This window comes from Motacilla alba, chromosome Z (genome assembly GCF_015832195.1).
Source record: "Motacilla alba alba isolate MOTALB_02 chromosome Z, Motacilla_alba_V1.0_pri, whole genome shotgun sequence".
Lineage (NCBI taxonomy): Eukaryota > Metazoa > Chordata > Aves > Passeriformes > Motacillidae > Motacilla > Motacilla alba.
Window position 1 is genome coordinate 53,867,149 of NC_052046.1, and position 20,758 is coordinate 53,887,906.

Consider the following 20,758-nt stretch of genomic DNA (forward strand, 5'->3'; position numbering starts at 1 on the left):
TTCATCCTGTTGTAGTCCCCTAAGATATTTTATAAAGCAACAACAATTTTTTCTCATTTTAATTTTTTTAAAATAAAATTTAAGTTATCTCCTCTAATAAAAATTTGCACATGTGTAAATATTAGTTGATTAGTACTGCTAGTAACTTTGTTTACTTTGGCTCCTCCTCAGTTATCTAAAAAAATATTTAGTCAGAAAACACATAAATGCAAACAGGTTTAATCAGTTCCACATAGATAAACCTTAGAGCTTTGTATAGATTTGCTCAATCTAGTCGAACTGTAAAGACAGATCTGTTACAAAATCTTTTTCCAGAAGACACCACTTATGTCCTGAAGCACCACAGATACTATAACCTATGCTTACTGCATGCAAAGGTACATTTACTTTGTACAGTAATCTGTTAGTGAAAAAAAAATTTTTTCTCGATCTCTAAATTCTTAAATTTGTGCCTTTTAGACAATCTATCAGTATTTAAGGAAAGCCAAAACTGCCAAATGCCTCTCAGCATCCCCTAACAGTAGAAAACTGTGAGCTACCAACTTTCAGATGATGTAATGTGGAGCCTTTTCCTACCCTTTGCAGTTCATGCTCTCTTGCCTGGCTGCAGATCAGCCTGTGGGGTGTTCACAAGGGGTATAATCATTGTACTTTGAAAGTGGACATTAAAGAAGAATTGTATCCCAGTTCTGCTTTTGTACTTTGAAACATGTGAGTGCATTTTAATTCTCACATTAGGAATTCTCCATAAAACTTCAACTATCTGTTGTAAATAACCTGGTAATTCTTTGGTGCCTTGTCATTAACAGTGGATAATAATCACTTCAAGAACAGCCACATCAGGAAAAGGTTTGAAATGTATCATGTCACCCTGTTATAAGAAGACACTCTTATGAGTAAGGCTACACATGTATGTGCTTAGTCTTCTGTTGACTAGAAGAAAACACTGGTTAAAGAACTTGAAGCAAAATCCAACAGCCAAGTTATTAATCCCATCTAGAATTCTTAGCTATGGATGGATCCATAAAACAAAATAGAAGTCTAATTCATCATATATTTGCTAAAATTCATCATAACAATCATAGTAACAGGAAATTAGGCTACTATTTCCTTTTGTTTTCAATTATTGAAACTGTTTGTAAAATGCATTCTGCATTACATGGTTGAAGAGACCAATTTTCAAGTTAGACAGAAGATAAATACAAGTGGCACACATCTGATTGTCTTACCATGATTCTCACAAAGCGTGGTTGGGCATAACTTGGAAGGAAGTCCTCAACATGCTTATAAAGTCTTTCTCCATTAAAGTTGTGGTAACGTTTAAGCACAATAGCTGCCATCCCTGTTCTTCCTTCATAATCTAAAAAAAAATGAAAAATAGTATAACAAGTAAGAGTATATGTGAATATTTTATAACATTTGGGGGGATTTAGTAATATTCAGAACTAATGAATTGATATTGTGAAATATCCATCCTGTTTTCTCAGACATCACTGAGTATAAAAGTATATGACATTTTATTTATAGGGTATATGATATTTTATTTACTTTACTTATTTTATTTATACATGGTATTGGAGAACTTTAAAAGTTACTTTCAGTGGGTTTATTCAATTTAAAAAAGTCACTGATGTCTTTTTATTGGTAATTCTCTGTAGCTGGAACTGCCTGCTAGGTTTTATTCCTACCTGAACACTGGCAACGTAATGACCTAATTAAATCAGAGGGAGCCTTAATTAAAAAAAAACAAACCTGAATGCACCTACACAAAGAGTAATGCAATAGATGGACATAGACATGCATGAGACTGTACTTGTTCTATATAAAGTTAAATGCCTATTGTACACTGAAAAGGCAGTGATGAGTGCTTTGCACTCTATCCCACAGACAAATTTGTGACAAAAAAGGTAAGTGGCTCCTAGTAAATTACAGGCATCAAATTATGTTTGACATGCAAACTGAAACAAAATCCTTTTCAAAAATATGTACCAGATTTAGTTCCTGCATCCTATTTATTGAAACAGAAGAAAAAATCTAAAGTGGAGAAAATATCTGAGCTGGAAGAAATTAGCTGCCACAGTTAAATCTGTTCAGAAAAAAAGTCCAGCCTTGAAGTCTGCCTAAAGGCACTGGAAAGAAAAAATATGGGTATTCCTTTTCCTGAAAATGAATCTGCTGGTACTGAATTGGTGATATGGCATGAAGTTTGTTATGGCAATATTAGAGACTCAAGTCAATATAGAAATATGAAAGACTATGCTCTCTAGATGTTATTGACACTACAACCAAAGATTGATGTGAATCTTGAGGCATTTTTTAATGTGCTATTTACTGCCTAGGGTAGCAACAACTCTTTCGAGGAGCTTCCATGAGCTCCAACTGTAGATCATTATGAGAGATGCTTTGAACATTGAACTACAGTTTTATTTGCATGCACTGCATGACTGCCACCTGCTGATCAACCATTCAGATGATGGCCTTTTGATTTTATTTTTATGTATCCTCTCTCTTTGAACCCATTGTGTTTCCCATCTCTCAATGTGGTCTCTTGACAGCTTCTTCTTCATGTGGCTAGTTTCTTTTAATACTAGACTTTATTTGCCTCCAAAGGAAATGATGAGCAGTTACTCAGCACCACAAAAAGTTTGTCTTCCTCAACCTGTTTCTTCAATGGCTGCATCTTCTGAGAAAATTTTTAATTTTGTAATTTGGTTTCCTACAGCTTTTCAGCATGATATTGTATATTTTTATGAAGCATCATATATAATTGAGAACATTCCAATTATGAAAAAATACATATGTTCTTGGACAGCACTCATAAGATAGTGGTTTCAGATGTTATCTTTTAATATACGCTAGCTTACCATTTTTCAGATGAAAGCCTTTAGCCTACGAGAAGTCTTGTGTATAACATAACTCTTTGTGTATTTCATAACTTGTGTGTTTCATAACACGTATTTCTCAATTCATATTTCTCACTTCTGTGTTACAATTTTTAATGTATCCAAATTTTTCTTCCATTCATTACAAAATTTCACGTCATGTTTATTAAATGCAGCATTTTGCTGAAACTGAAATTTCAAAACACTGTAGAAAAGCCTGAATTGGCAAACTGAAACCACTTATATCCTTACATGTACTTGCGCATGCAGTTGCAAGAAAAGAAAAATTACAGTAAGAAATTACTATCTTCATTTTATGTTCTTAAACAATAGAGCATGTCTTACTTTTTACGCTTACACCATAAACGTTAACTTCTTGGACAAAATCCATCATACCAATGGTCTCTGCGACTTCTAAAGTGGCAACATTTTCTCCTTTCCACCTGTTGAAAATATTTCTTATATTAATATAGATGTTAGCTTATACATGTTTTATTCTATATGTGACAGAGGACTACTTTTAATATGGGCTACGTTCTTAACTGAAGAATCATTTTCTGGTTTAGTGCCATCTTATTTGAGATCCCAGTGATACAAGAAGTGCCGTATTTGAAAAATTCCAATATGTTGGAGTGAACTTTGGTAGACTTGATTTCTATCCTTAGTGTTTTTGTTTAAACAAAGTTGACATTCATCATGTTTGAGTCTGACCTGTGTCATCCAAGCCTGCATATGTGTGATTTCTTCCAAGCTCCCTGGATTTACTCTTAACTTTGTGCTATACCTGAAAGTGTCTCCCACCCGGTCAGTGAAGTAGAGGAACCCATCCTCATCCATCACTAGGAGGTCCCCCGTGTCAAGATACACATCTCCTTCCACAAACACATTACGCAGGAGTTTCTTCTCTGAGGCTTCTTTATTTCCAACATATCCAGAAAATGGGCCATCCTCAGTAAATTGAAAAACTAGAAGACCAGGTTTACCTGCAGGCCATGAAAAGGGGAAAAAAAACCACACGGAATGAGCTATTAAGAGCATAAATGTTAATATTAAAATATTAAAATATTAAAATGTTAAAATCCTTTGGAAAGCCACATTGGTTTTATGTGTCTTATTGCTACATTACCTCAGTTCTTCCCTGAACAGAAGAAATGGGTGAGTGGAAAAGGGAATATAATTTTGCTTCCTTCTCTTCCAAAACTCTGGACCACAGGGAAGAGATTTTTGGAGAGTGTTGTACATCACTTACTTGGTAAAAGCACTTACCCATTGAAAAGATTATTTATCTGTTGTTTGAAAAGGGTGATGGTAGTGAAACAATACATGTAGAGGCAAAATGTATAGTACCCTAAGATCTTTGAGGGCTTTGAGGCTTTCCAGAGGATAGGGATGTTACTGCCCTAGCACTGGTGTGCTGGTGTGACAAAACAGGTTTTAATCCACAATGTATCTGATCATCAAAGAGTCTCTGGGGTCTGAAGCATATCCCTACTGGGCATCACTCCTTGATGCTGCCTGTCTGTGTCTTATTTTTAACAAGGACAAAACTTCCATTGACTTCACTGGAATTGATTCAGAATACCCTTTTAACATGTTTCTTTTATTATTCTTTATCTCTGAGAAGAACTGGATTTTTTCTCAATGTTCTCCTGAGGTTAAAAGATAATTCCATCTTCGAAAAATTTTTATTTTACTCCTTCAGCAGATGGAAGGATATGTTTTCAAACAAGTAATTTTCTTCATAGCTGTATTTCTGCATCTTAAATTTGATCCTCTTCATTTTTTTGAACACTCAATATGGAAAATGGAATGAAAGCTCATACTACCTTTCAGAAGAGGAGCTGGCATTGCTGCAAATACAATGCATAATTCATAAGAAAAGAACAACCAAACAAAAACGTTGAATTTAAAAAAAGAGTTGCTCTAACCCCAAGTAATTTTTACAGGAGGATCCTCTAGTCTAGTTTGTGAATTTACTGTCATTACTATCTCACATTGCATCAAGTGACAGCCTCAGACTTGTCTAAAAAATATGTGTAATAACCTGCAAAATTTTTCTAGTTGTGTCATGAAACTGGGAATTTTAGCAATTTCACTGAGAACCCAATAATTTTTTGTGCAGTTTCTAATGTGACTGTAGTGAGGAAGTAAACTCTTTTCAAGAAAAAGAAAATATTTTTCTTGATTTGGATATTGGCAGCAAATAATATGTTACCAGAAAAAGTAGAAGATTGCTACTTTTTTTTTCCTGTACTACTACAATAAAATGTAATGTTATGTTATGTAATGTAATGTAATGTAATGTAATGTTATGTTATGTTATGTTATATGTAATAATATCAAAGATAAGCAATAATAATTGCTGATTTGATGACCAGTACTACTGTGTGTCATTGAGATCTGACACTATCATAACCTCTTATCATTTAGGTCATCTGTACAAGCCTCTCTTCTACCTTCAGGATTTTTATCTCTACAATAATTAAATCTACATACTAAAACTAGTGATGTTAAAGACCTTTTCCTCAGAATTGATAACTTTGACACAGATTAATTCATGCATGTGCACACAGGCACATAAATATTTGATGTGGCTTCAATAAATGCAGTGCTGTCTTTGGTGAGACTCAATTTTCAGGATTTTTCTCAAGGATATTCTCAGCTTGGAGGCTACCTTATTTTCAGTCTGGGAGCTTCAACTCTTTAAGGTGGAGTATTCCATTTTAAGTAGGAGTTTGGAAAGTCTGTGCAACTCTAGGTACTAAATAGATAAATCTGGGTTTGTCACTAAATATAAAAATATGATCCATAATTTGAAATTTTTATGTTTTTCCTCAGAATTTTAAATTTGAAGCTTAGAAAGCATCTTTAAACATCTGGCCTCAGAGCAAAACATATCTGGGAATTATGGTATTTTTTTTTCTTTAAAAAAAAGAAGCACTAAAAATCTGATTTTTCCAGGAATAGGAACAAGTTCTTCTCAAGTGAGAATAAGAATATTATGGGTCCCAAATATTACTAATGTTCTTATATGATTGTAATTTTTTCTTTTGGGTTAATTTATAAATATTTGGATATATTATTGCATATATTAGCAACAGATCTCTGTTTGGATCTATTTTCCTGTTTTTTCTATTTTCAAGTTCTAGATGTATGCCAAAAATCTGTTGCTCACAGAAATATCATCATCTAGGTTGAGTTATCAGTTAGTTAATTGATAACTAATATTTTTCCTTACCTATGGGTGCTTTCATACACCTTCCATTTTCATCTTTTATAAGCTCTTTTTTCCAGACATCATATTTCAACAACTCAAAAGAATGTAGAAGCTAAAAAAACAAAACAAAACAAAACAAAACAAAACAAAACAAAACAAAACAAAACACATATGCATACTTAAAACCACCTCTTTCTTACTAATTTTCTAGCTTTGATAAAAATTGCTTTGAATTAATGAATAGTCCTTATTGACTTTTGGAGACCTGAGACAGCCTGAAATAAGCTGACAGTATTCTAAGAGGCAATTGTCAGGAAGTGTTTATATCATGATAAGCAGCACTAAGTATACATATTTAGGTAAGTGTTCACTTCCTTTATTGATAAAAAGAAGCCTATTGTCTAAGAGTAGGATCAGATTCAAATAATTTATATGAAGGATTAAGTACATTTGATCAAATTGTCAGTTTTGCTTTAAAACTGCCATCCATTTCTAATATCGCTGGAATGCAAATCAAAATGATTCTCTGACAAAAAAAAAAATCCAAAAAAAATTTACAGACATCTCAAAAATTACACCACATAGATGCAAGTGGAAACTTTCAACTTAATAATTTAATTAGTCTTTCCTGCCTCAATCCTCCATTCACGTGGTTAAGATTGCTAGAAGATCGAAAGTCTTGCAGAATTGTTAGCGTCATGCCAAGGCATTTTTGGCATCTCAGATATAAAGCAGAAATCATTTAGAAGTCATTAATCTGGTCTTGATCTTAACTGATCTGAATCTTTAGTGTTGCTTGAATAGTATTTCATTGTAGTATAATGTTCATGATTCACAGAAACTGTACAAATTGGAAAAGCATTTGAGACTGTCAGGGCGTTTTTATGGTAGAAACACGGAGAGTTTCAACAGTGGTTGTATGTGTAAATGTATAACTCAGATATTTTGAGATTAATATTTTTCTTCTCTATTTGCTGAGAATTTTTTTTTTTTTTTTGTTTTGCTAATTTTATTTCAGAGAAAGTGTGACACTAGCTTTAATGAGTGTAGATGCAGCCGAAGAACAAATTCGTGTAAGTTTGCTTTGGAATATCTATCTCCTGATTCAGACCAAAAGTCAAATCAAAACTAGTTTCTGGCCACATCATTTATTATATGTGAGTTTTCAGCATGACAAGTAAACTTTAATAAAAATCGTCATTACCCAGTCCTGTGGGTAGTCACTTCTACAAGTCAGTTTGGGGTTTTTTTTAATATATTCTGGGGGAAAGGTTGGGTACACAAGCTTCTACATACTCACTGTGTATATTTACTCTGGCTTCAAAATATATGTACAGAGAATAGAGTCAAGGAAGTGGCTAAGAATAAGGCTTCTGTTTTCACGAACCAATTATTATTATTCTATATGGAAAGAAGGAAGCATTTTCTTCCTTCCTGTTATTTATGATTTCTGCCTTTCCCATGCCTTTTAAATTTTTAGAATAATATTATATGGTTAATTGGTTGATTGGTTGGTTGATTGATAACTCTTACCTTTGAGAAAATGCCAGCACGGCCCACAGCTCCTATTTTATTAGTGTAGTTCAGGAAACCAAGACTTCCTTCTGTGGACCCATAGAATTCAAATATTTTAACTGGGCCAAACCTCATCAGAAATTCTTTCCATACAGAAGGTCTAATACCATTTCCAAGGGCAATGCGCACTTCATGAACTCTGTCCTCTTCTTTCTGTGAACACGCAAAAAGAAACATTCTGTAGCTGGGAAAAGTGGATCTAAATACCTAAAACTGACCTAATACTTTCTAACAGAACAATTTTCATTTGTGAACTGCCACCTTGACTAATATACTTCACAGAATGGGTTTTTTGCTGTTGTTGTGGTTAGTTTTTAAAATAAAACAGAAAAGCATAAGAAATCTTGGTCTGAGGTTGAGGGGTTTTTGCAGAGTGAAAACTTTATTTCTGTAATTATTTGACTTTTCCCTTATGAACTCTAAAAAGAGGATGTATGTTACAAAGTTTAAAATATTTTAGCTGTAAATAAATAGGTTTTATGGAAGTGCCATAGAAAGTTATGGAAGTTCCTTTCCCACCAAAAAGAGAAGTTTTCCTGTAGCAACAAAATTGTGCCTTAGAAAACACTTGTGATACACAAAGATCGATTTTCTACTTGGTAGAAAATTTTGCACATCTGCCATGTTCCTCATGGAACCTGAAAAAGCAGCAGAATAACTCAAAGCTGCTTAAAATACCTCGTATTATTAGGTTAAATTTTAATCTTAAATCCAGATTCATCAAAAGTTTATAATAAAATCTGCAGTGAAAATGTAGTGGCTAATATTTTATTGTTACATGTTAGTGATGTAATTATTGTGGTAAACTATTCAAAAGTTTACTTATATAAGTGCTTTCTGCATAGAAGCAGACTGCTCAGCCCCCTGTCTATAGGATTATGGTCAAGACTCTTGGAAGCCCTCACTTTTTTGGAGGTATAATTGGGATTGAGTGATTAAGTTACTGTTATGGCTAAATGTCAGCAGAAAATAAACTTATTTCAGGTCAACAGGAATGGTTTCTTCAAATCAAATAAATGCCTTTTGGTTTTGTTACAGTGTTATTCTAATCTTTAAAACTGTAAAATTATGTTTGATTTCTAAATAATATTAAGGTGATTTAAAGATGGAACTTTGCCTTGTAATTACACTGAAATATTTTAGCAGCATTTCAAACTTTTGACTTTTAAAAACATTCACATAAAATTGTTTTGTGAACTATGTATTAGCAGACAACTTCATTTGATCCAGAACTGCATTTTATGGCAGATTAATTATTTGCCACAACAGGATCAACCGTAATGCAGACTAAACCTCACTGTTAAACACAGGAGTGAAACTGGAGTTTGATATTCCCAGCTTCTACCTAAGCAGATCTGTTTTCTTTTGCAATTTTAATGGTAACTCTGAAGGAATAAATGTTTTAATCACATATATGTAATCCAACTCAATTTTAAACCAGCTGGGAGGCTGACTGGGAGATTTCCTTCATGTGTAATGTCGTCCCTTATTCAGCACTTTGTCTTCAGGATGAAATGACAGGTTTTGATTTTTTTCCCCAATGTATTTTGTGATACTGTAAGACTTGAAGTAAAACTCAAGAGTTTGAGAGATTACAAGCAATAGGAGAAACTGTTATTCTTACCTTGGTTCATGACTGGTTCAACAATCTGCAGCATTTTCCTGAACTGCCTTGAATTTTAAATGTCTTTATTTAAAAGTTATATGGTTCCCTTTAAAAACATTCTTTTGCCATATTTTCTCAGTATTTTGTTACCTTCTATGGGCTTAATATTTACTTCTGATAGGTACATGAGGCTGGTTATCTTGCAGTAGATGTAATTAGTCACAGTGTTTCTGGCCACATGAAGAAATCCCCAAGTGCCTCCTAGTTTCCAAATCCATGTTCTTTCCCAAACTGTGAGACCTGGGCATGCTCAGTGAAAGAAGCGCAGGACAGACACCCTGTGTATGATGTAGAGCCTACTCCAATAGGTCCCTCATATTCAGTCCTAGTCCTGAACCACACCAGACTTATTACCCTACATGGGTTTCTTTCAGTGTAGATGAACTTGTGAGGTACAGTAGAAGTTACATGTTACATATGTATATAACATCTGGTTATATGTTATATGTGGTCATAGTCTAGTAAGATACGTGATCGTGACAGAGCTTCTGATGTACCTGATCGACTTCTGTTAGCAACCTCACCTTCCTCAACTCATCCAGGCCATCTGTTTTTCCCTCTTACTAGTTGCAAGTTAAGTATCTATTTCTTCTCTGTTAAATTTTTGTTATTGAGTCAAGATAATATAGTTTTCATTCCTTTTTCCTGCAGGAGAAACCTTTACACAACTGGTTGGGCCTAGCTAATTATTCCTTTGTGGTTTCTTGATCCATGCACTACGGATACAGTAGTAGCTGTTGGCCAGGCTTGAGTTCTGTTTCAGGCTTGTTTGTACAGGCTTGAGTTCTGGCCAACAGCTATCCTGTCTTGTACCCTTTAGTACTTTTTGTCTTTGATCCCTCTCCTACATACAGACCACCCAATAATAAGATTCTGTTCAAACCCTGAAGAATTCTTTCAGATACGTCCTTGTTCCTAGTCCTTGCATCAATCTCTGACCAATACCTTTGGAGATCATTTGAACTTTGTGCTTGGGCATGAGGTTTTCTGAGGCAGGTAGGAATACTTCTTGTCACCTCCCTTCAGTAATATCCTAACTCCCAAGCATAAAATTTAAAAAGTTAACCAAGCTTTCCCAAAAAATTAACCACGCTGTCATTGAGAAATGAGACTTGCAAATTAGTATTTTCAGACTTGTCACTGCTTGGTGACATTTTACTTTGTTCCAAACCTGATCATTATTTAGTTGTCATGATCTTTAGGACTGTTATCTCAGGGGGGATCAAGATTTTGTACCACACTGTTAGTACTTTGGCTTCATACAGATATATCCATCATCATATATACAGGCAGGGAAGAAAGTGTGCCTTTGGAAGACCTCTAAGACAAAGATTTAAACTAATAAAAACTCAGTCATCGGTTTCAAAGTTAAAAATCCACTATCATCCACTAAATGCTGAACATAATAGGCCTCTCTTGATAAACAATTACTTTGGAACAGAGCACTGAAATGGTTTAATAATTCAATCTGGTTCAGGCTCTTGTTTGGTCATCGTGTATGATTAAGCTTTTACAGCTTATACCTTTTCCTGACTGACCCACGACTTGCTGGTCGCTCAGATAGAAAGCCAACAAGCTTGGCTTTGCAGAGGCACTTCTGTGAGTGTCAGGGTATAAGTGTCCTATCCTGCCAGGCTTGTTCCTTTGTCACAACTTCATTTGCTGGTGTAAACTTGTTTGCTATTGGTAATAGCAGGGAACACAAGACTTAAATTCTGCATACACTGTAAAAAGCTATCAAACATTGAAAATACTACACTATTCAGAAATTAGTGAATCCATCTGACTTTCAGATTTGCTATATCTTAAAGCTGCATTTGCAAACAGAACTTACACAGGGCTGATTGCAGAGATAGCGGCAGAGTTCTCCTATATATAAAAACACGGTAACATTGTATTTCCTACAGTCATTCCAAAACTGTCTCGCAGAAAATTTCTTCTTCAAAACACAGGTCGCTCCTATGTGATGAAAACAGATAAAAAATTTCAAAACAACCTTTAAAATAAACCCCTTGTCTTCTACCACTATTGTAACAAAAAAAAAAAAAAAAAAGTTGTCATTCTCTTAATTCAGTTAATGATAAATTCCGCTAACTAAATAAATTGTAAGCTATTTCCAACAGGATCTGTCTGTTAAATGAAACTTGCACAATTAAGCCTTGCTTCATTTTCCAAGTAGTAACAAAAAACTTAAAGTAACAGAAGCAACAGAAGCAAAGCTTTTAATGATCTCCCATTGTTAGGAATAGGTCACAGCCTAAACATTTTGTTTCTGTCAAGATCATGAACTAGTTTAACTCCAAAAAAAGAAGATCTTGGAATGGGCGAAATGATAGCTCACAGCTTCTCTATCTGTGTAACAAGTGGTGGAAAGGAAATGGGCTGTCTTTGTTGTTTCCATTTCATTCCACTTTTTCTGTTCCTTGACAACTGAGAATCAACACTATTTTTTTTCTGTGATCCTGATGTTCTTTTAGAGCTTTCCATTCCAAAAGCCACTTCATCCTACACCTCTCATATCTGCCACCCCATCCCTTCCTAAGTGTTGTCAGTCAAGAATTTACAAATTTCCCTGTTTCTATCCTTTCAAAAATTTCTTTTTGCCCAAGTCCTGTTTGTCCTGTGTGAGGTATCTCAGGGCCTTCCAAATTTTGAATCCCTTCTAGTCCACTTTTCCCATCTTGCCTGTTCCTCCCTGATCTTGAAACCTTTCAGAGCTCTTCAGCCTCACCCTCCTCAAAGTTTCCACAATGCATTTTTAGCTTCTGACACTAAAAACCAAGCCTCAGATGCCTGTGTGAATGCCTTTACAGACTTTTGGCATAGGGTAGAAATATGATTTCAGGTTAAACCTACAGAATTTATGCAGTGGTGCTAACAATACAGAGACCTCAAGTCATTTTGTGCTTGATTTATACAACTAGCATTTTATGCTGAATTTATACAATTAGTATCTGTTCTAAGCTTAAAAACAATGCATATACCTTAGATATTGCCCGCAAATGGGAGAAGTGATAAAAATGACAAAATTACAAAAGGTTTTTGGTAAACATAATATTTGAGTTATCAAGCAGTTATTCACCTAATATTAAAATGTTATAGCCTTAATGAAACTTTACTGGAAGGTAAATATTACCTAACTGAATGCATCCACTGACACCAAGAAGAGAAGCACTGATGTGGTACAAGGGAAGAGTAACATATACAATATCCTGAGAAACCACACCACACTGAGTAAATGCTAAGGAGGCAACCAGAGTTCTGTGATGAGTGATGATAGTAGCTTTTGGGAAACCTGTCAAAGGGAAAGAGCAAATAACTATAAATGTACAGCATGCATTAATAATTTTGCTATAGGTAGAATTATGTTGGCAATGTACAGGGAGAATTCTCTTGTTCTGAGTCTTCATCCTATTCGTCATTGTTTTATGAGTATATCTCCTTAGTCTCTCAGTTCCTTCACTCTTTCTGCCTGTAAAGCTATTAAATCATAGAATTATAGAGTGGTTAGGTTTGGAAGGGATAATGATAATGCAAGACAATGTACTCCCAACCCCCTGCCATGTCTGTTTCATCTGGGGGGAAAAGTCCACACCCTACACAGGCGTGTGCAGGCCAACTCTGCATTCAGGTTTCCCTTGCCAGAAAGCAAGAATGGGAAAACCTCTGGAGACCCACTGTGTCACTCAGCTTCTACTTGCAATAGAAATAACTTCTATGAAGTTGTTAGCATTGACAAGTGGATGGATTTCCCCATTCTTCCACTCTAAAAATAACTCCTACTTCAGAATCAAAAACAGAGGTTCTACTGTTCTTCCTTTCTGAGCAACTCTTAGAGACTGTATTTGCTTTATATTCAAGAAATTAATTTCAGCCATGGAGTATCTATGTAAAAGTTCAGTAACTGAAATTACACTCTTGTTAAGCTATGGCAAAAACACTTTAAAGTGTACTGTGCTTCTAAATAAATTAATCCTCCCTGTCCTGATTTGGAAATTCAAGTTTTGTCTTTTTCTGTCTTTTTGCTTAATTTATACTGCCTTAATTTTCAGAGCTGCATCTGTACTTTGTTAGTACATATCCTCACCTGTACTTCCTGATGTGAAGATATGCAGAGCTGTGTTTCTTGTGTCAGTGACAGCTCTAAGATGAGATGGAGTAGGATTATCAGACACCTTGTCTAGTTTGTCTGGTAGGGTGTGAACATGCTGGAAAGGAGAACTGGCACTCATCAGCCAGACAGCAACATTATTTTCCAAGAGATTCAAAATAAATTCTTTCTCTATTGATCCTAAACAATCTGTCAAGTTAAAACAAACAAACAAAAAACTCATGGTAATTATTAAAATAAATTCAACTGCAGACCTGATTACTAGCCCTGAAATTGTATGCCATATCACTGTATAAACCCACCACAGCCACAGGAGGGCTAACCTGCATAGTGGACAGTGAAAAAATCATTATGATACTTAATTTCCCTATATTTCTCATGTGGCTTTAATTGTAATTGATAAAACACCATGAACTTAGTTGGTGATGCTAGTATATGTGATTTAATTTAATCACATTTGTTCCAAAACTTGGTGCATATACCAAATAACAAACCCTCACAGATTCATATGGAATTATAGTAGTACTGCTGACCTGTATAAAGGAGTAGAAAGTTAAATAAATTGCCTAATATTACATAATATGCCATAAACAGGGACAAAAGTGCAGCTCGTTGTGCTGTAATCTTTGCTCCAAGCAATGCTACCTTGGGATCACTACTTAAAGTAGTTATAAAGTAACATAAATTTTTGTGTGCGTATTTTGAGCTGAAGGAAATCACAACTACAAAGGGAATCTGTGTCTTCCTGTAGTCAGTGAAGTTTTATATAAGCCATATAAATTAATAAATAGAAATGGAAATGAAATTATACTAAAGTATCTCCCAAGGCTGTTTTCTTGCTGATGCATGATTGTTGCTCCTGGTACGTCGTCCAGGAGCAACAATCAACTTGAAGAGTTTCAGATTTAAACTTTTTATTCTACTAATTAATTGCCTGCGGTTTATTTTGTGCTTATACCCTTGAAATTTAAACATTATCTCTTTTCTCTCCTTTTTAGACAATGCTATCTCTTTCCTTATTTTTCCCCTCCTTTTCTTCCCTTCTTTTAAGTGTGTGTATATATAAAGAGCTTGCAGCTCTGAAGGGCTCTGATTTTCTATGTTTGATAAAAGCAGGAAGCAGTAGAAAGTGAGCAGTAAGTGAAACACAACACAGAACTTACCTTCTCCTATGACCAGTGCTTTTGCTGCGCATGTATTAATGCAGTGCAGGAGAGATCTTGAGCGGATATTGATGTTGAGAAAGGCCACGATGAAGCCCAGCTTGGCTAGTCCGAACCAGACATGGATGAAGTCAGGTCCATTACCCATCAGCAGGGCCACAGTGTCACCTTTTTTCAGATTCCCATAGTGCAGGAAGGCCTGTGCTACCCTGTTACTCCTCCTGTCCACATCCTGGTAAGTGTACACCATCCCTTCATAGATAAGGAATGGCTTGTGGGGATTTTTTTCCACTGTCTGCCTGAAAAGGTCAATTATGGAGAGAATTCCATTTTTTGCCCACTTTTTTACTGTTGCCTTTGACTTCTTCCATCTCAAGAAATAGATCAGGTCTGCCCAGAAATAGGGGAGAAAGATCTTCAGGGAGACACACAGCACCACTATTCCTCCGGCAACTGTTGAAATCCACGTGCATAGCATGTCTGGAGCAGGGCAATAACTGATTTTGTGATCTCAGACATATAAAATACATACATTATAATAATTAACACTGAGTTTTAAGACATAGACTGGAAGTTAGCAAGCTGATTACAATTCCAGTAGTTAATTTGAGAACTGTAAAAAATATCTTATTGGCATTTACTAGAATAAAAAGACCCACAAAAGTACAAAAAAGAAGGGAGATAAGAGTAAATAAAGGATTGTGCAGGATTTTTAACTTGTAATCAAAACTAGGTCTAGATTTTTTACTGTCCCATGCCAAATCCTAAAAAAAAGGTGCAAACAAACAGGCCAGGCATATACTATTATATGTATAATGTGAAAGTATGTTACCGACAATACACCTGTAAGATGCGCCAAATGTTCTTTGCTGCCTAAGTTGTATTTTCTGGTCTGATAGAATTTGAGACCATTTGAGACCAAAAGTTTGAACAGTCTGATCAACAGACTGAACATACACAAATTGCACCATATTGTGAAACTTCTGCATCTTCTGAAGTATCCAGTTTTCACCATAGGATTTTCTGGCATTTGCAACAAACAGTGAATAATAACTTTGCAATATTTATATTATTTACATTATTTACAATAGCATCCTGCAGTCTCAAACAAGATTGTGCACAAAAACAAACTGAGGTTTAGAAAACAACCTTTATAGCATAACAATTATTAATTTCTGTGAAGTATTTCAGGCAAAAATTAATTGTCATATTTTCAAACAGTCATAGGGGAGAATTTGTGAAGATCACGCAAGATCCTTAAAATGCAATATAGGTAGCATTGATCAGACTCCTCTTCAAAGTTTCAGCCATGATTACTACAAATATTTGAAATGTCTTATGTGACGATCTCGGATTCAGGAACGCTTCAGCAGACTGAGAGGCTTTTCTAAATGGTGTGATCTCCACTCCGTAGTTTAGAAATATCTTACTGACAAACTGTACTTTTGTTATATTCCTCAAGCTTGTTTACATTTTAAGCCATGTTCAAGGAATATACTTGTAAAATTCAAGGGAATTCTTGCAGAAAGCAAGATCTTGTATGTACCATAAAGCATCTGAAATGTATTGGTACAAGAGCAGCTTAAAAATGAAATCATAACAGGATTAATTGCACATAAACATACAAATGAAGTTAAAGCATGTGAGGCACAATGTTTTAATATTCTAAACAAAAATTCTAAACCCATTAATTTCTGAAGTCTTCAGTTTGTGAAGAAACATTCTTGGTTACCTTGAAATCTGTTAATCCTTCTTGATTACACTGTGTTACCTATCTGGCCAAATGTCTTATCTTTCTATGTTAAGAAACAACTGAAGTAGCTGCAAGTTTAGTCTTACAATAGATGTGCCATTAAAAGACCCTCTGTTTTAGCTCATATGGCTCCTCTGCCTTTCTCAGAATGTTATTGTTTAATGGCCAAGGGCACAAACAGAAGACCTCCTGAGTGTCATGGCTTGTCTATTACTTGGAAACCTTTGCTCAGCTTTTTTTGCCACAGGCAAGTATGCAAGATTCACTGAAATTAATCAACCAGTCAATTTAGCTCCAGGCAAAGTCAAATCGGCAGATTTCATAAACTGAACCAATAAACACATATTCTTAAGAGAAAATAAAAGGGATGATGATATTAGACTAGGTTTCAGTCCTGGTTTTCTTTTAGCATTCTTATATTACTTCTATTGCCAAAAAAAAGAGGGAAAAATAAGCAGGCTACAGGGGAAAAAAAATTACTCCTCAAAGCTGTGTCAGGATTAGTTTTGGTTCACCCTTTTCACACTTGAATGTGGTTGGAAAGGTCCATAAATTCTTGTTTTACAATTGTTTGAGGAAAAGAGCAAAATACTGTTTATGGAGCAGAAAACAAAGAAAATTAAAGGGAAAATATAGAACATATAGAGAAGGAGTGAATTTTAGGAAAGAATGACTATTGTGAAAGAGCATGCATCTCTGTCAGAGAGACTACAGTCCTACAGCCAGCTGCAGTGGAGAAATCATGCGGTTGTCACCTGCTGTATGCCTGGAATGAAAAGCCTGATGCTTGCTTTTGACTGCAGTATTCTGGCAACACAATCTAGCTTGCTTTTGATTATTGCTTGTAAGTTTTCTCCAAAGCCTTCGCAAAAGTACATGCACAGGAAATTAAATTACACTCCAAATGAGGGGGCTGCTCAGAACAATGAAATGTTTTCTCAAATTCAGACAAATTCAAAACACTTTGGAAAAAAAATTCATGCACTGTTCTAAGTAAGTTTTGATTCTGCTGTAAATGCAAACCAGTTTTTTTACACGGAGGTATTAAATGTATGCTTCATTTGCAGTCTAACCAAATCCTTTGTATCCTTCTTACAATATCATCTACTAAGTTACTGTCAAGTTCTGGCATGGTTTGGTTGTTTGGTTGCATTTGGGTTTTTTTAGAGCTGTCTGTCAAAGTATGAAATCTGATTGTGTTATCTCTTTTTTGCATTATTTTCACCAGGTTTCCATGAAGTGGAATTTTTTTTGCACATGTGTTGAGATTTTTATCTCAGCATGGTCAGAAATAAACTTAGTCCAATAAATCCATGAAGAATTATAGAATCATGGAAGGTTTGGGTTGGAAGGGACTTCACACATGACCTAATTCCAGCCTCCCTGCCATGGACCACCTCGCCCTGGATCAGGTTGCTCAGAGCTCCATCCAGCCTTGGATGCTCTAGAATATTTTCTCATGTTGTCTTTGGTAAATTGACTCTGAAGTCTTGGAAAGTGCATTTGAACAATTATCTTAAAATAACTGAGTAATTCCTTTAGCCTGATTTTAATTAATGTGCAGTCTGGTTATTTCCAGTCCTCAGTCTTAATCTGTTTATCTGTTGAGAGCATTCTATGCCAAAGAAGTATTAATCCAATGGAAACTGACTGCTAGCTCTTCTCAGAACTCCCTTTTTCTTTGCCTCATTCTGATCTGGCATTATTCTGTTAGAGAAAAGGAAAACAGGACAACAGAGCTGCTACCTGGAACACAGGCTACAACATGTCGGCAGCTTTGCTTGCACAAGAAGGGTAACTCTGGGAGGCAAGGAATGTACAGGAGAGAGCAATAGTAAAAATAATTCACTCATTTAAAGACCCAGGAAAACTATCCAAACATGTTCTCCAGTCTCAGGGGAATGTAAACAGCCCTATGTGCTGGCCTCTATGCCTTCATGTCCTAGCTCTCTAAGGGATCTGAGATGTCTCTGAAATACCTGAGAAACAAAGTCTTTCTGTAACTGCCCTCATAGTTAATGTTACAATGACCTTAAAAATGCTTACAAGACTTTCTTTCATATGAGCTTTGCAAGGTGGAAATAGTACTTTAAAAGACTTAGTGTTTTGAGCAATTTTCACATAATCTCTGCTTTGAAATTTGCAAGCACAAAATTTCAATTTAATTAATTACTTAACTGGTCACCAAACTCACTAGGTTTGGTTTGTCATAGCTTTTTTGTTCCATAGAGTCTGAAAGCAAGGAAAAGCAGGGTTTTGTTTACTTATTCTTTCTGCTTTGTCCTTTTTTCCTTTTCAGCTGTTCCCCTGCAACACAAGGATTGAAAACATTTCCTCTTAATGAGAACTGCTTTTTTAAAGTATCTATTAAGTATTCTTAACTATCTCTTTAGAAAATGAAATAAAATTCAAATGGAAGTAGTGGTATCAAAATACACAGTGGACTACTTTTCATTATTTTCTGGCAACCACACGAATAAGAACAAACAGGGAAGGTTTTTAAATACAAGGAGCCCAAATATTTACCAAGAATTATGGTAAAAATTCTGTCTTCCAAGCAATCCATCAGCTTTTTCAGTGAAACAACATGCTACCTTTGCTAAAAGCAATCTAACCAATAGGCAGTAAAATCTGAGTTTTGAAGCTCACCATATAATTAATAGGAATAGACTGAGATGTTTCTCTAATTGAAGCAGAGCTTCAGAAAATTTTATTACAAGGAAACAAAAAGATATCTCTAAATTGATTTCTGATGCATGCAGTGAACATTGTTTTATGCAAAATAAGAAATTATCTATAAAAGAAAGGCTGACATTATAATTCAGCTGATTTTATACCGAGTTATTTTTCCAGCATCTGAATGATAAAGGAAAACATTTGCTTACCAGTCTTTTTTTTCTGTGTATGCTGATTAACGTGTATGCAATTAGATAATTTCTGCCCCTGTGTTTCACTTGTAGGAAGGTTGCATAGGTTGTCTGAAAACATTTGTTTTGTCAGAGCAGATGTTCTCTTGAAGGTCCACACCTAGAGTGTGTTACTGGTGGCTGCATGCCTACACATACAGGTAAAGACTCCTTTCTGTCCCCTGGATATCACAGGTGCCCAGCTCTGTAGCTCCTTACTTTGCAGCTGTCTTGAGGCATGTGAGTGAAAGGGAATCGGACACTGTATTTTGGAACAAAGTGTATTTGCTGTCTGTATTGAGAGTTAATTGTTAAAAGATGAAGAGGTCAATTATGCACTGCTGGTTTATATGCTTAAAAGGAAGATAAGCAGCAAGATATAAGGTTGTACCGAGGGAAAGGACTAATCTGTTGAAATTACTGTTTCAGTGCAATAGAAGCAGCTTAGTGATGTTTCCATATACTCCTAAATACAGTATATACAGTACACAGCAAATACATCTATAACATTTATCTGACATTGTCATGTAGTCTATGCAACAGGAACAAATTTATTTTATGATTAACACATTTTTTAAGTTTAGTCATACAAATATCAGAGGGCATTCTCATTATACAATGTAAATGCTGAAAAAGGACACTATATTATGTGGCACTGGCAACCCACTTGATTGAGGGAGCAGGTAAGGTTACATTAATGAAAGCATACACACTGTTGACTGACAGTTTAAATCATGTGGACCAACCTCCTGATTTTTTAAACTCAAAACTACAAGCTAAACAGCTTTTTAAAAGGTTGTTGAATACATGTGGATTGCCTGATTCTTGTTTGTGCATTTTAAAAATTTTATAAGACATACCTTTTATATATGTAGGAATATTTCTTGAGGCATAATTATGGCATTCAGTTATTAGAATATCTATAGGCCATTACTTTTTTCTCTGTCTCCTTTTTTTTTAATGCATAATAGCTCACATTATTTAATTAGAATAGAACGCATTAGTTAAGGTTATGGACTTTGTTTCATTCACACACTACATACATATTTTATTTTGTTTACTCCATTTGGAGGACATAATTTTGAGCTGGTCATACAGTACCCTGGCACTTTATGGAAAGATTGGACTTTCATCCTGACTGGAGAGAAACACTAAAGACACTGTAAAGGGAAGAAGATTACTATGGAGCAGATAGCCTGAAAACATGACTCCTCTGTTAGAGAAGAAGAACATGAAGAAAATAACTTGGAGGAAGGGTCAAGCAGAGGGAAGATTTGGCTTCTTTCTAATAATAGAAGTAGTGTTTTGTGATTTTGTTACTGGTTTTTTTTTCCTTGTGAATAAATTATTTTAAAGGTGGTGGTTTTTATCATTGAAAACAAGGACAACATTGGGAAGTAAAAAGTAAGGTCAAGAAGACAGAAGAGTTTCAGCTGAAAAAAGAATCGGCAGAAGAGAAAGAAAGCATTTATCCTGTAACATAAT

The 20,758-nt window shown here is 35.1% G+C and overlaps 1 protein-coding gene across 5 annotated transcripts in view; it reads right to left on the reverse strand.

Annotated features, from left to right (window-relative positions):
* Positions 1–19,523, reverse strand: part of LOC119695582 (long-chain fatty acid transport protein 6-like) — a 36,862-nt gene extending 17,339 nt beyond the window's left edge. Inside the window, exons 1-10 of one of the 5 annotated variants that reach the window (XR_005255251.1) lie at positions 14,615–15,124; positions 13,428–13,640; positions 12,477–12,635; positions 11,175–11,299; positions 7,633–7,827; positions 6,121–6,211; positions 3,667–3,865; positions 3,228–3,325; positions 1,230–1,360; positions 734–871 (exon numbers count right to left, since the gene is read on the reverse strand). Coding sequence is in view for 4 of the 5 variants with exons in the window: in XM_038124367.1 (XP_037980295.1) it covers positions 1,230–1,360; positions 3,228–3,325; positions 3,667–3,865; positions 6,121–6,211; positions 7,633–7,827; positions 11,175–11,299; positions 12,477–12,635; positions 13,428–13,640; positions 14,615–15,094; positions 19,253–19,355 (1,794 nt within the window). In the remaining variant the exon portion in view is untranslated. Of the gene's footprint in view, positions 1–733; positions 872–1,229; positions 1,361–3,227; positions 3,326–3,666; positions 3,866–6,120; positions 6,212–7,632; positions 7,828–11,174; positions 11,300–12,476; positions 12,636–13,427; positions 13,641–14,614; positions 15,125–19,252 lie in introns of those variants that run through there. The other 4 variants (XM_038124368.1, XM_038124369.1, XM_038124367.1 and 1 more) reach the window with 4 other exon arrangements.
* Positions 19,524–20,758: the final 1,235 nt, after the last annotated feature.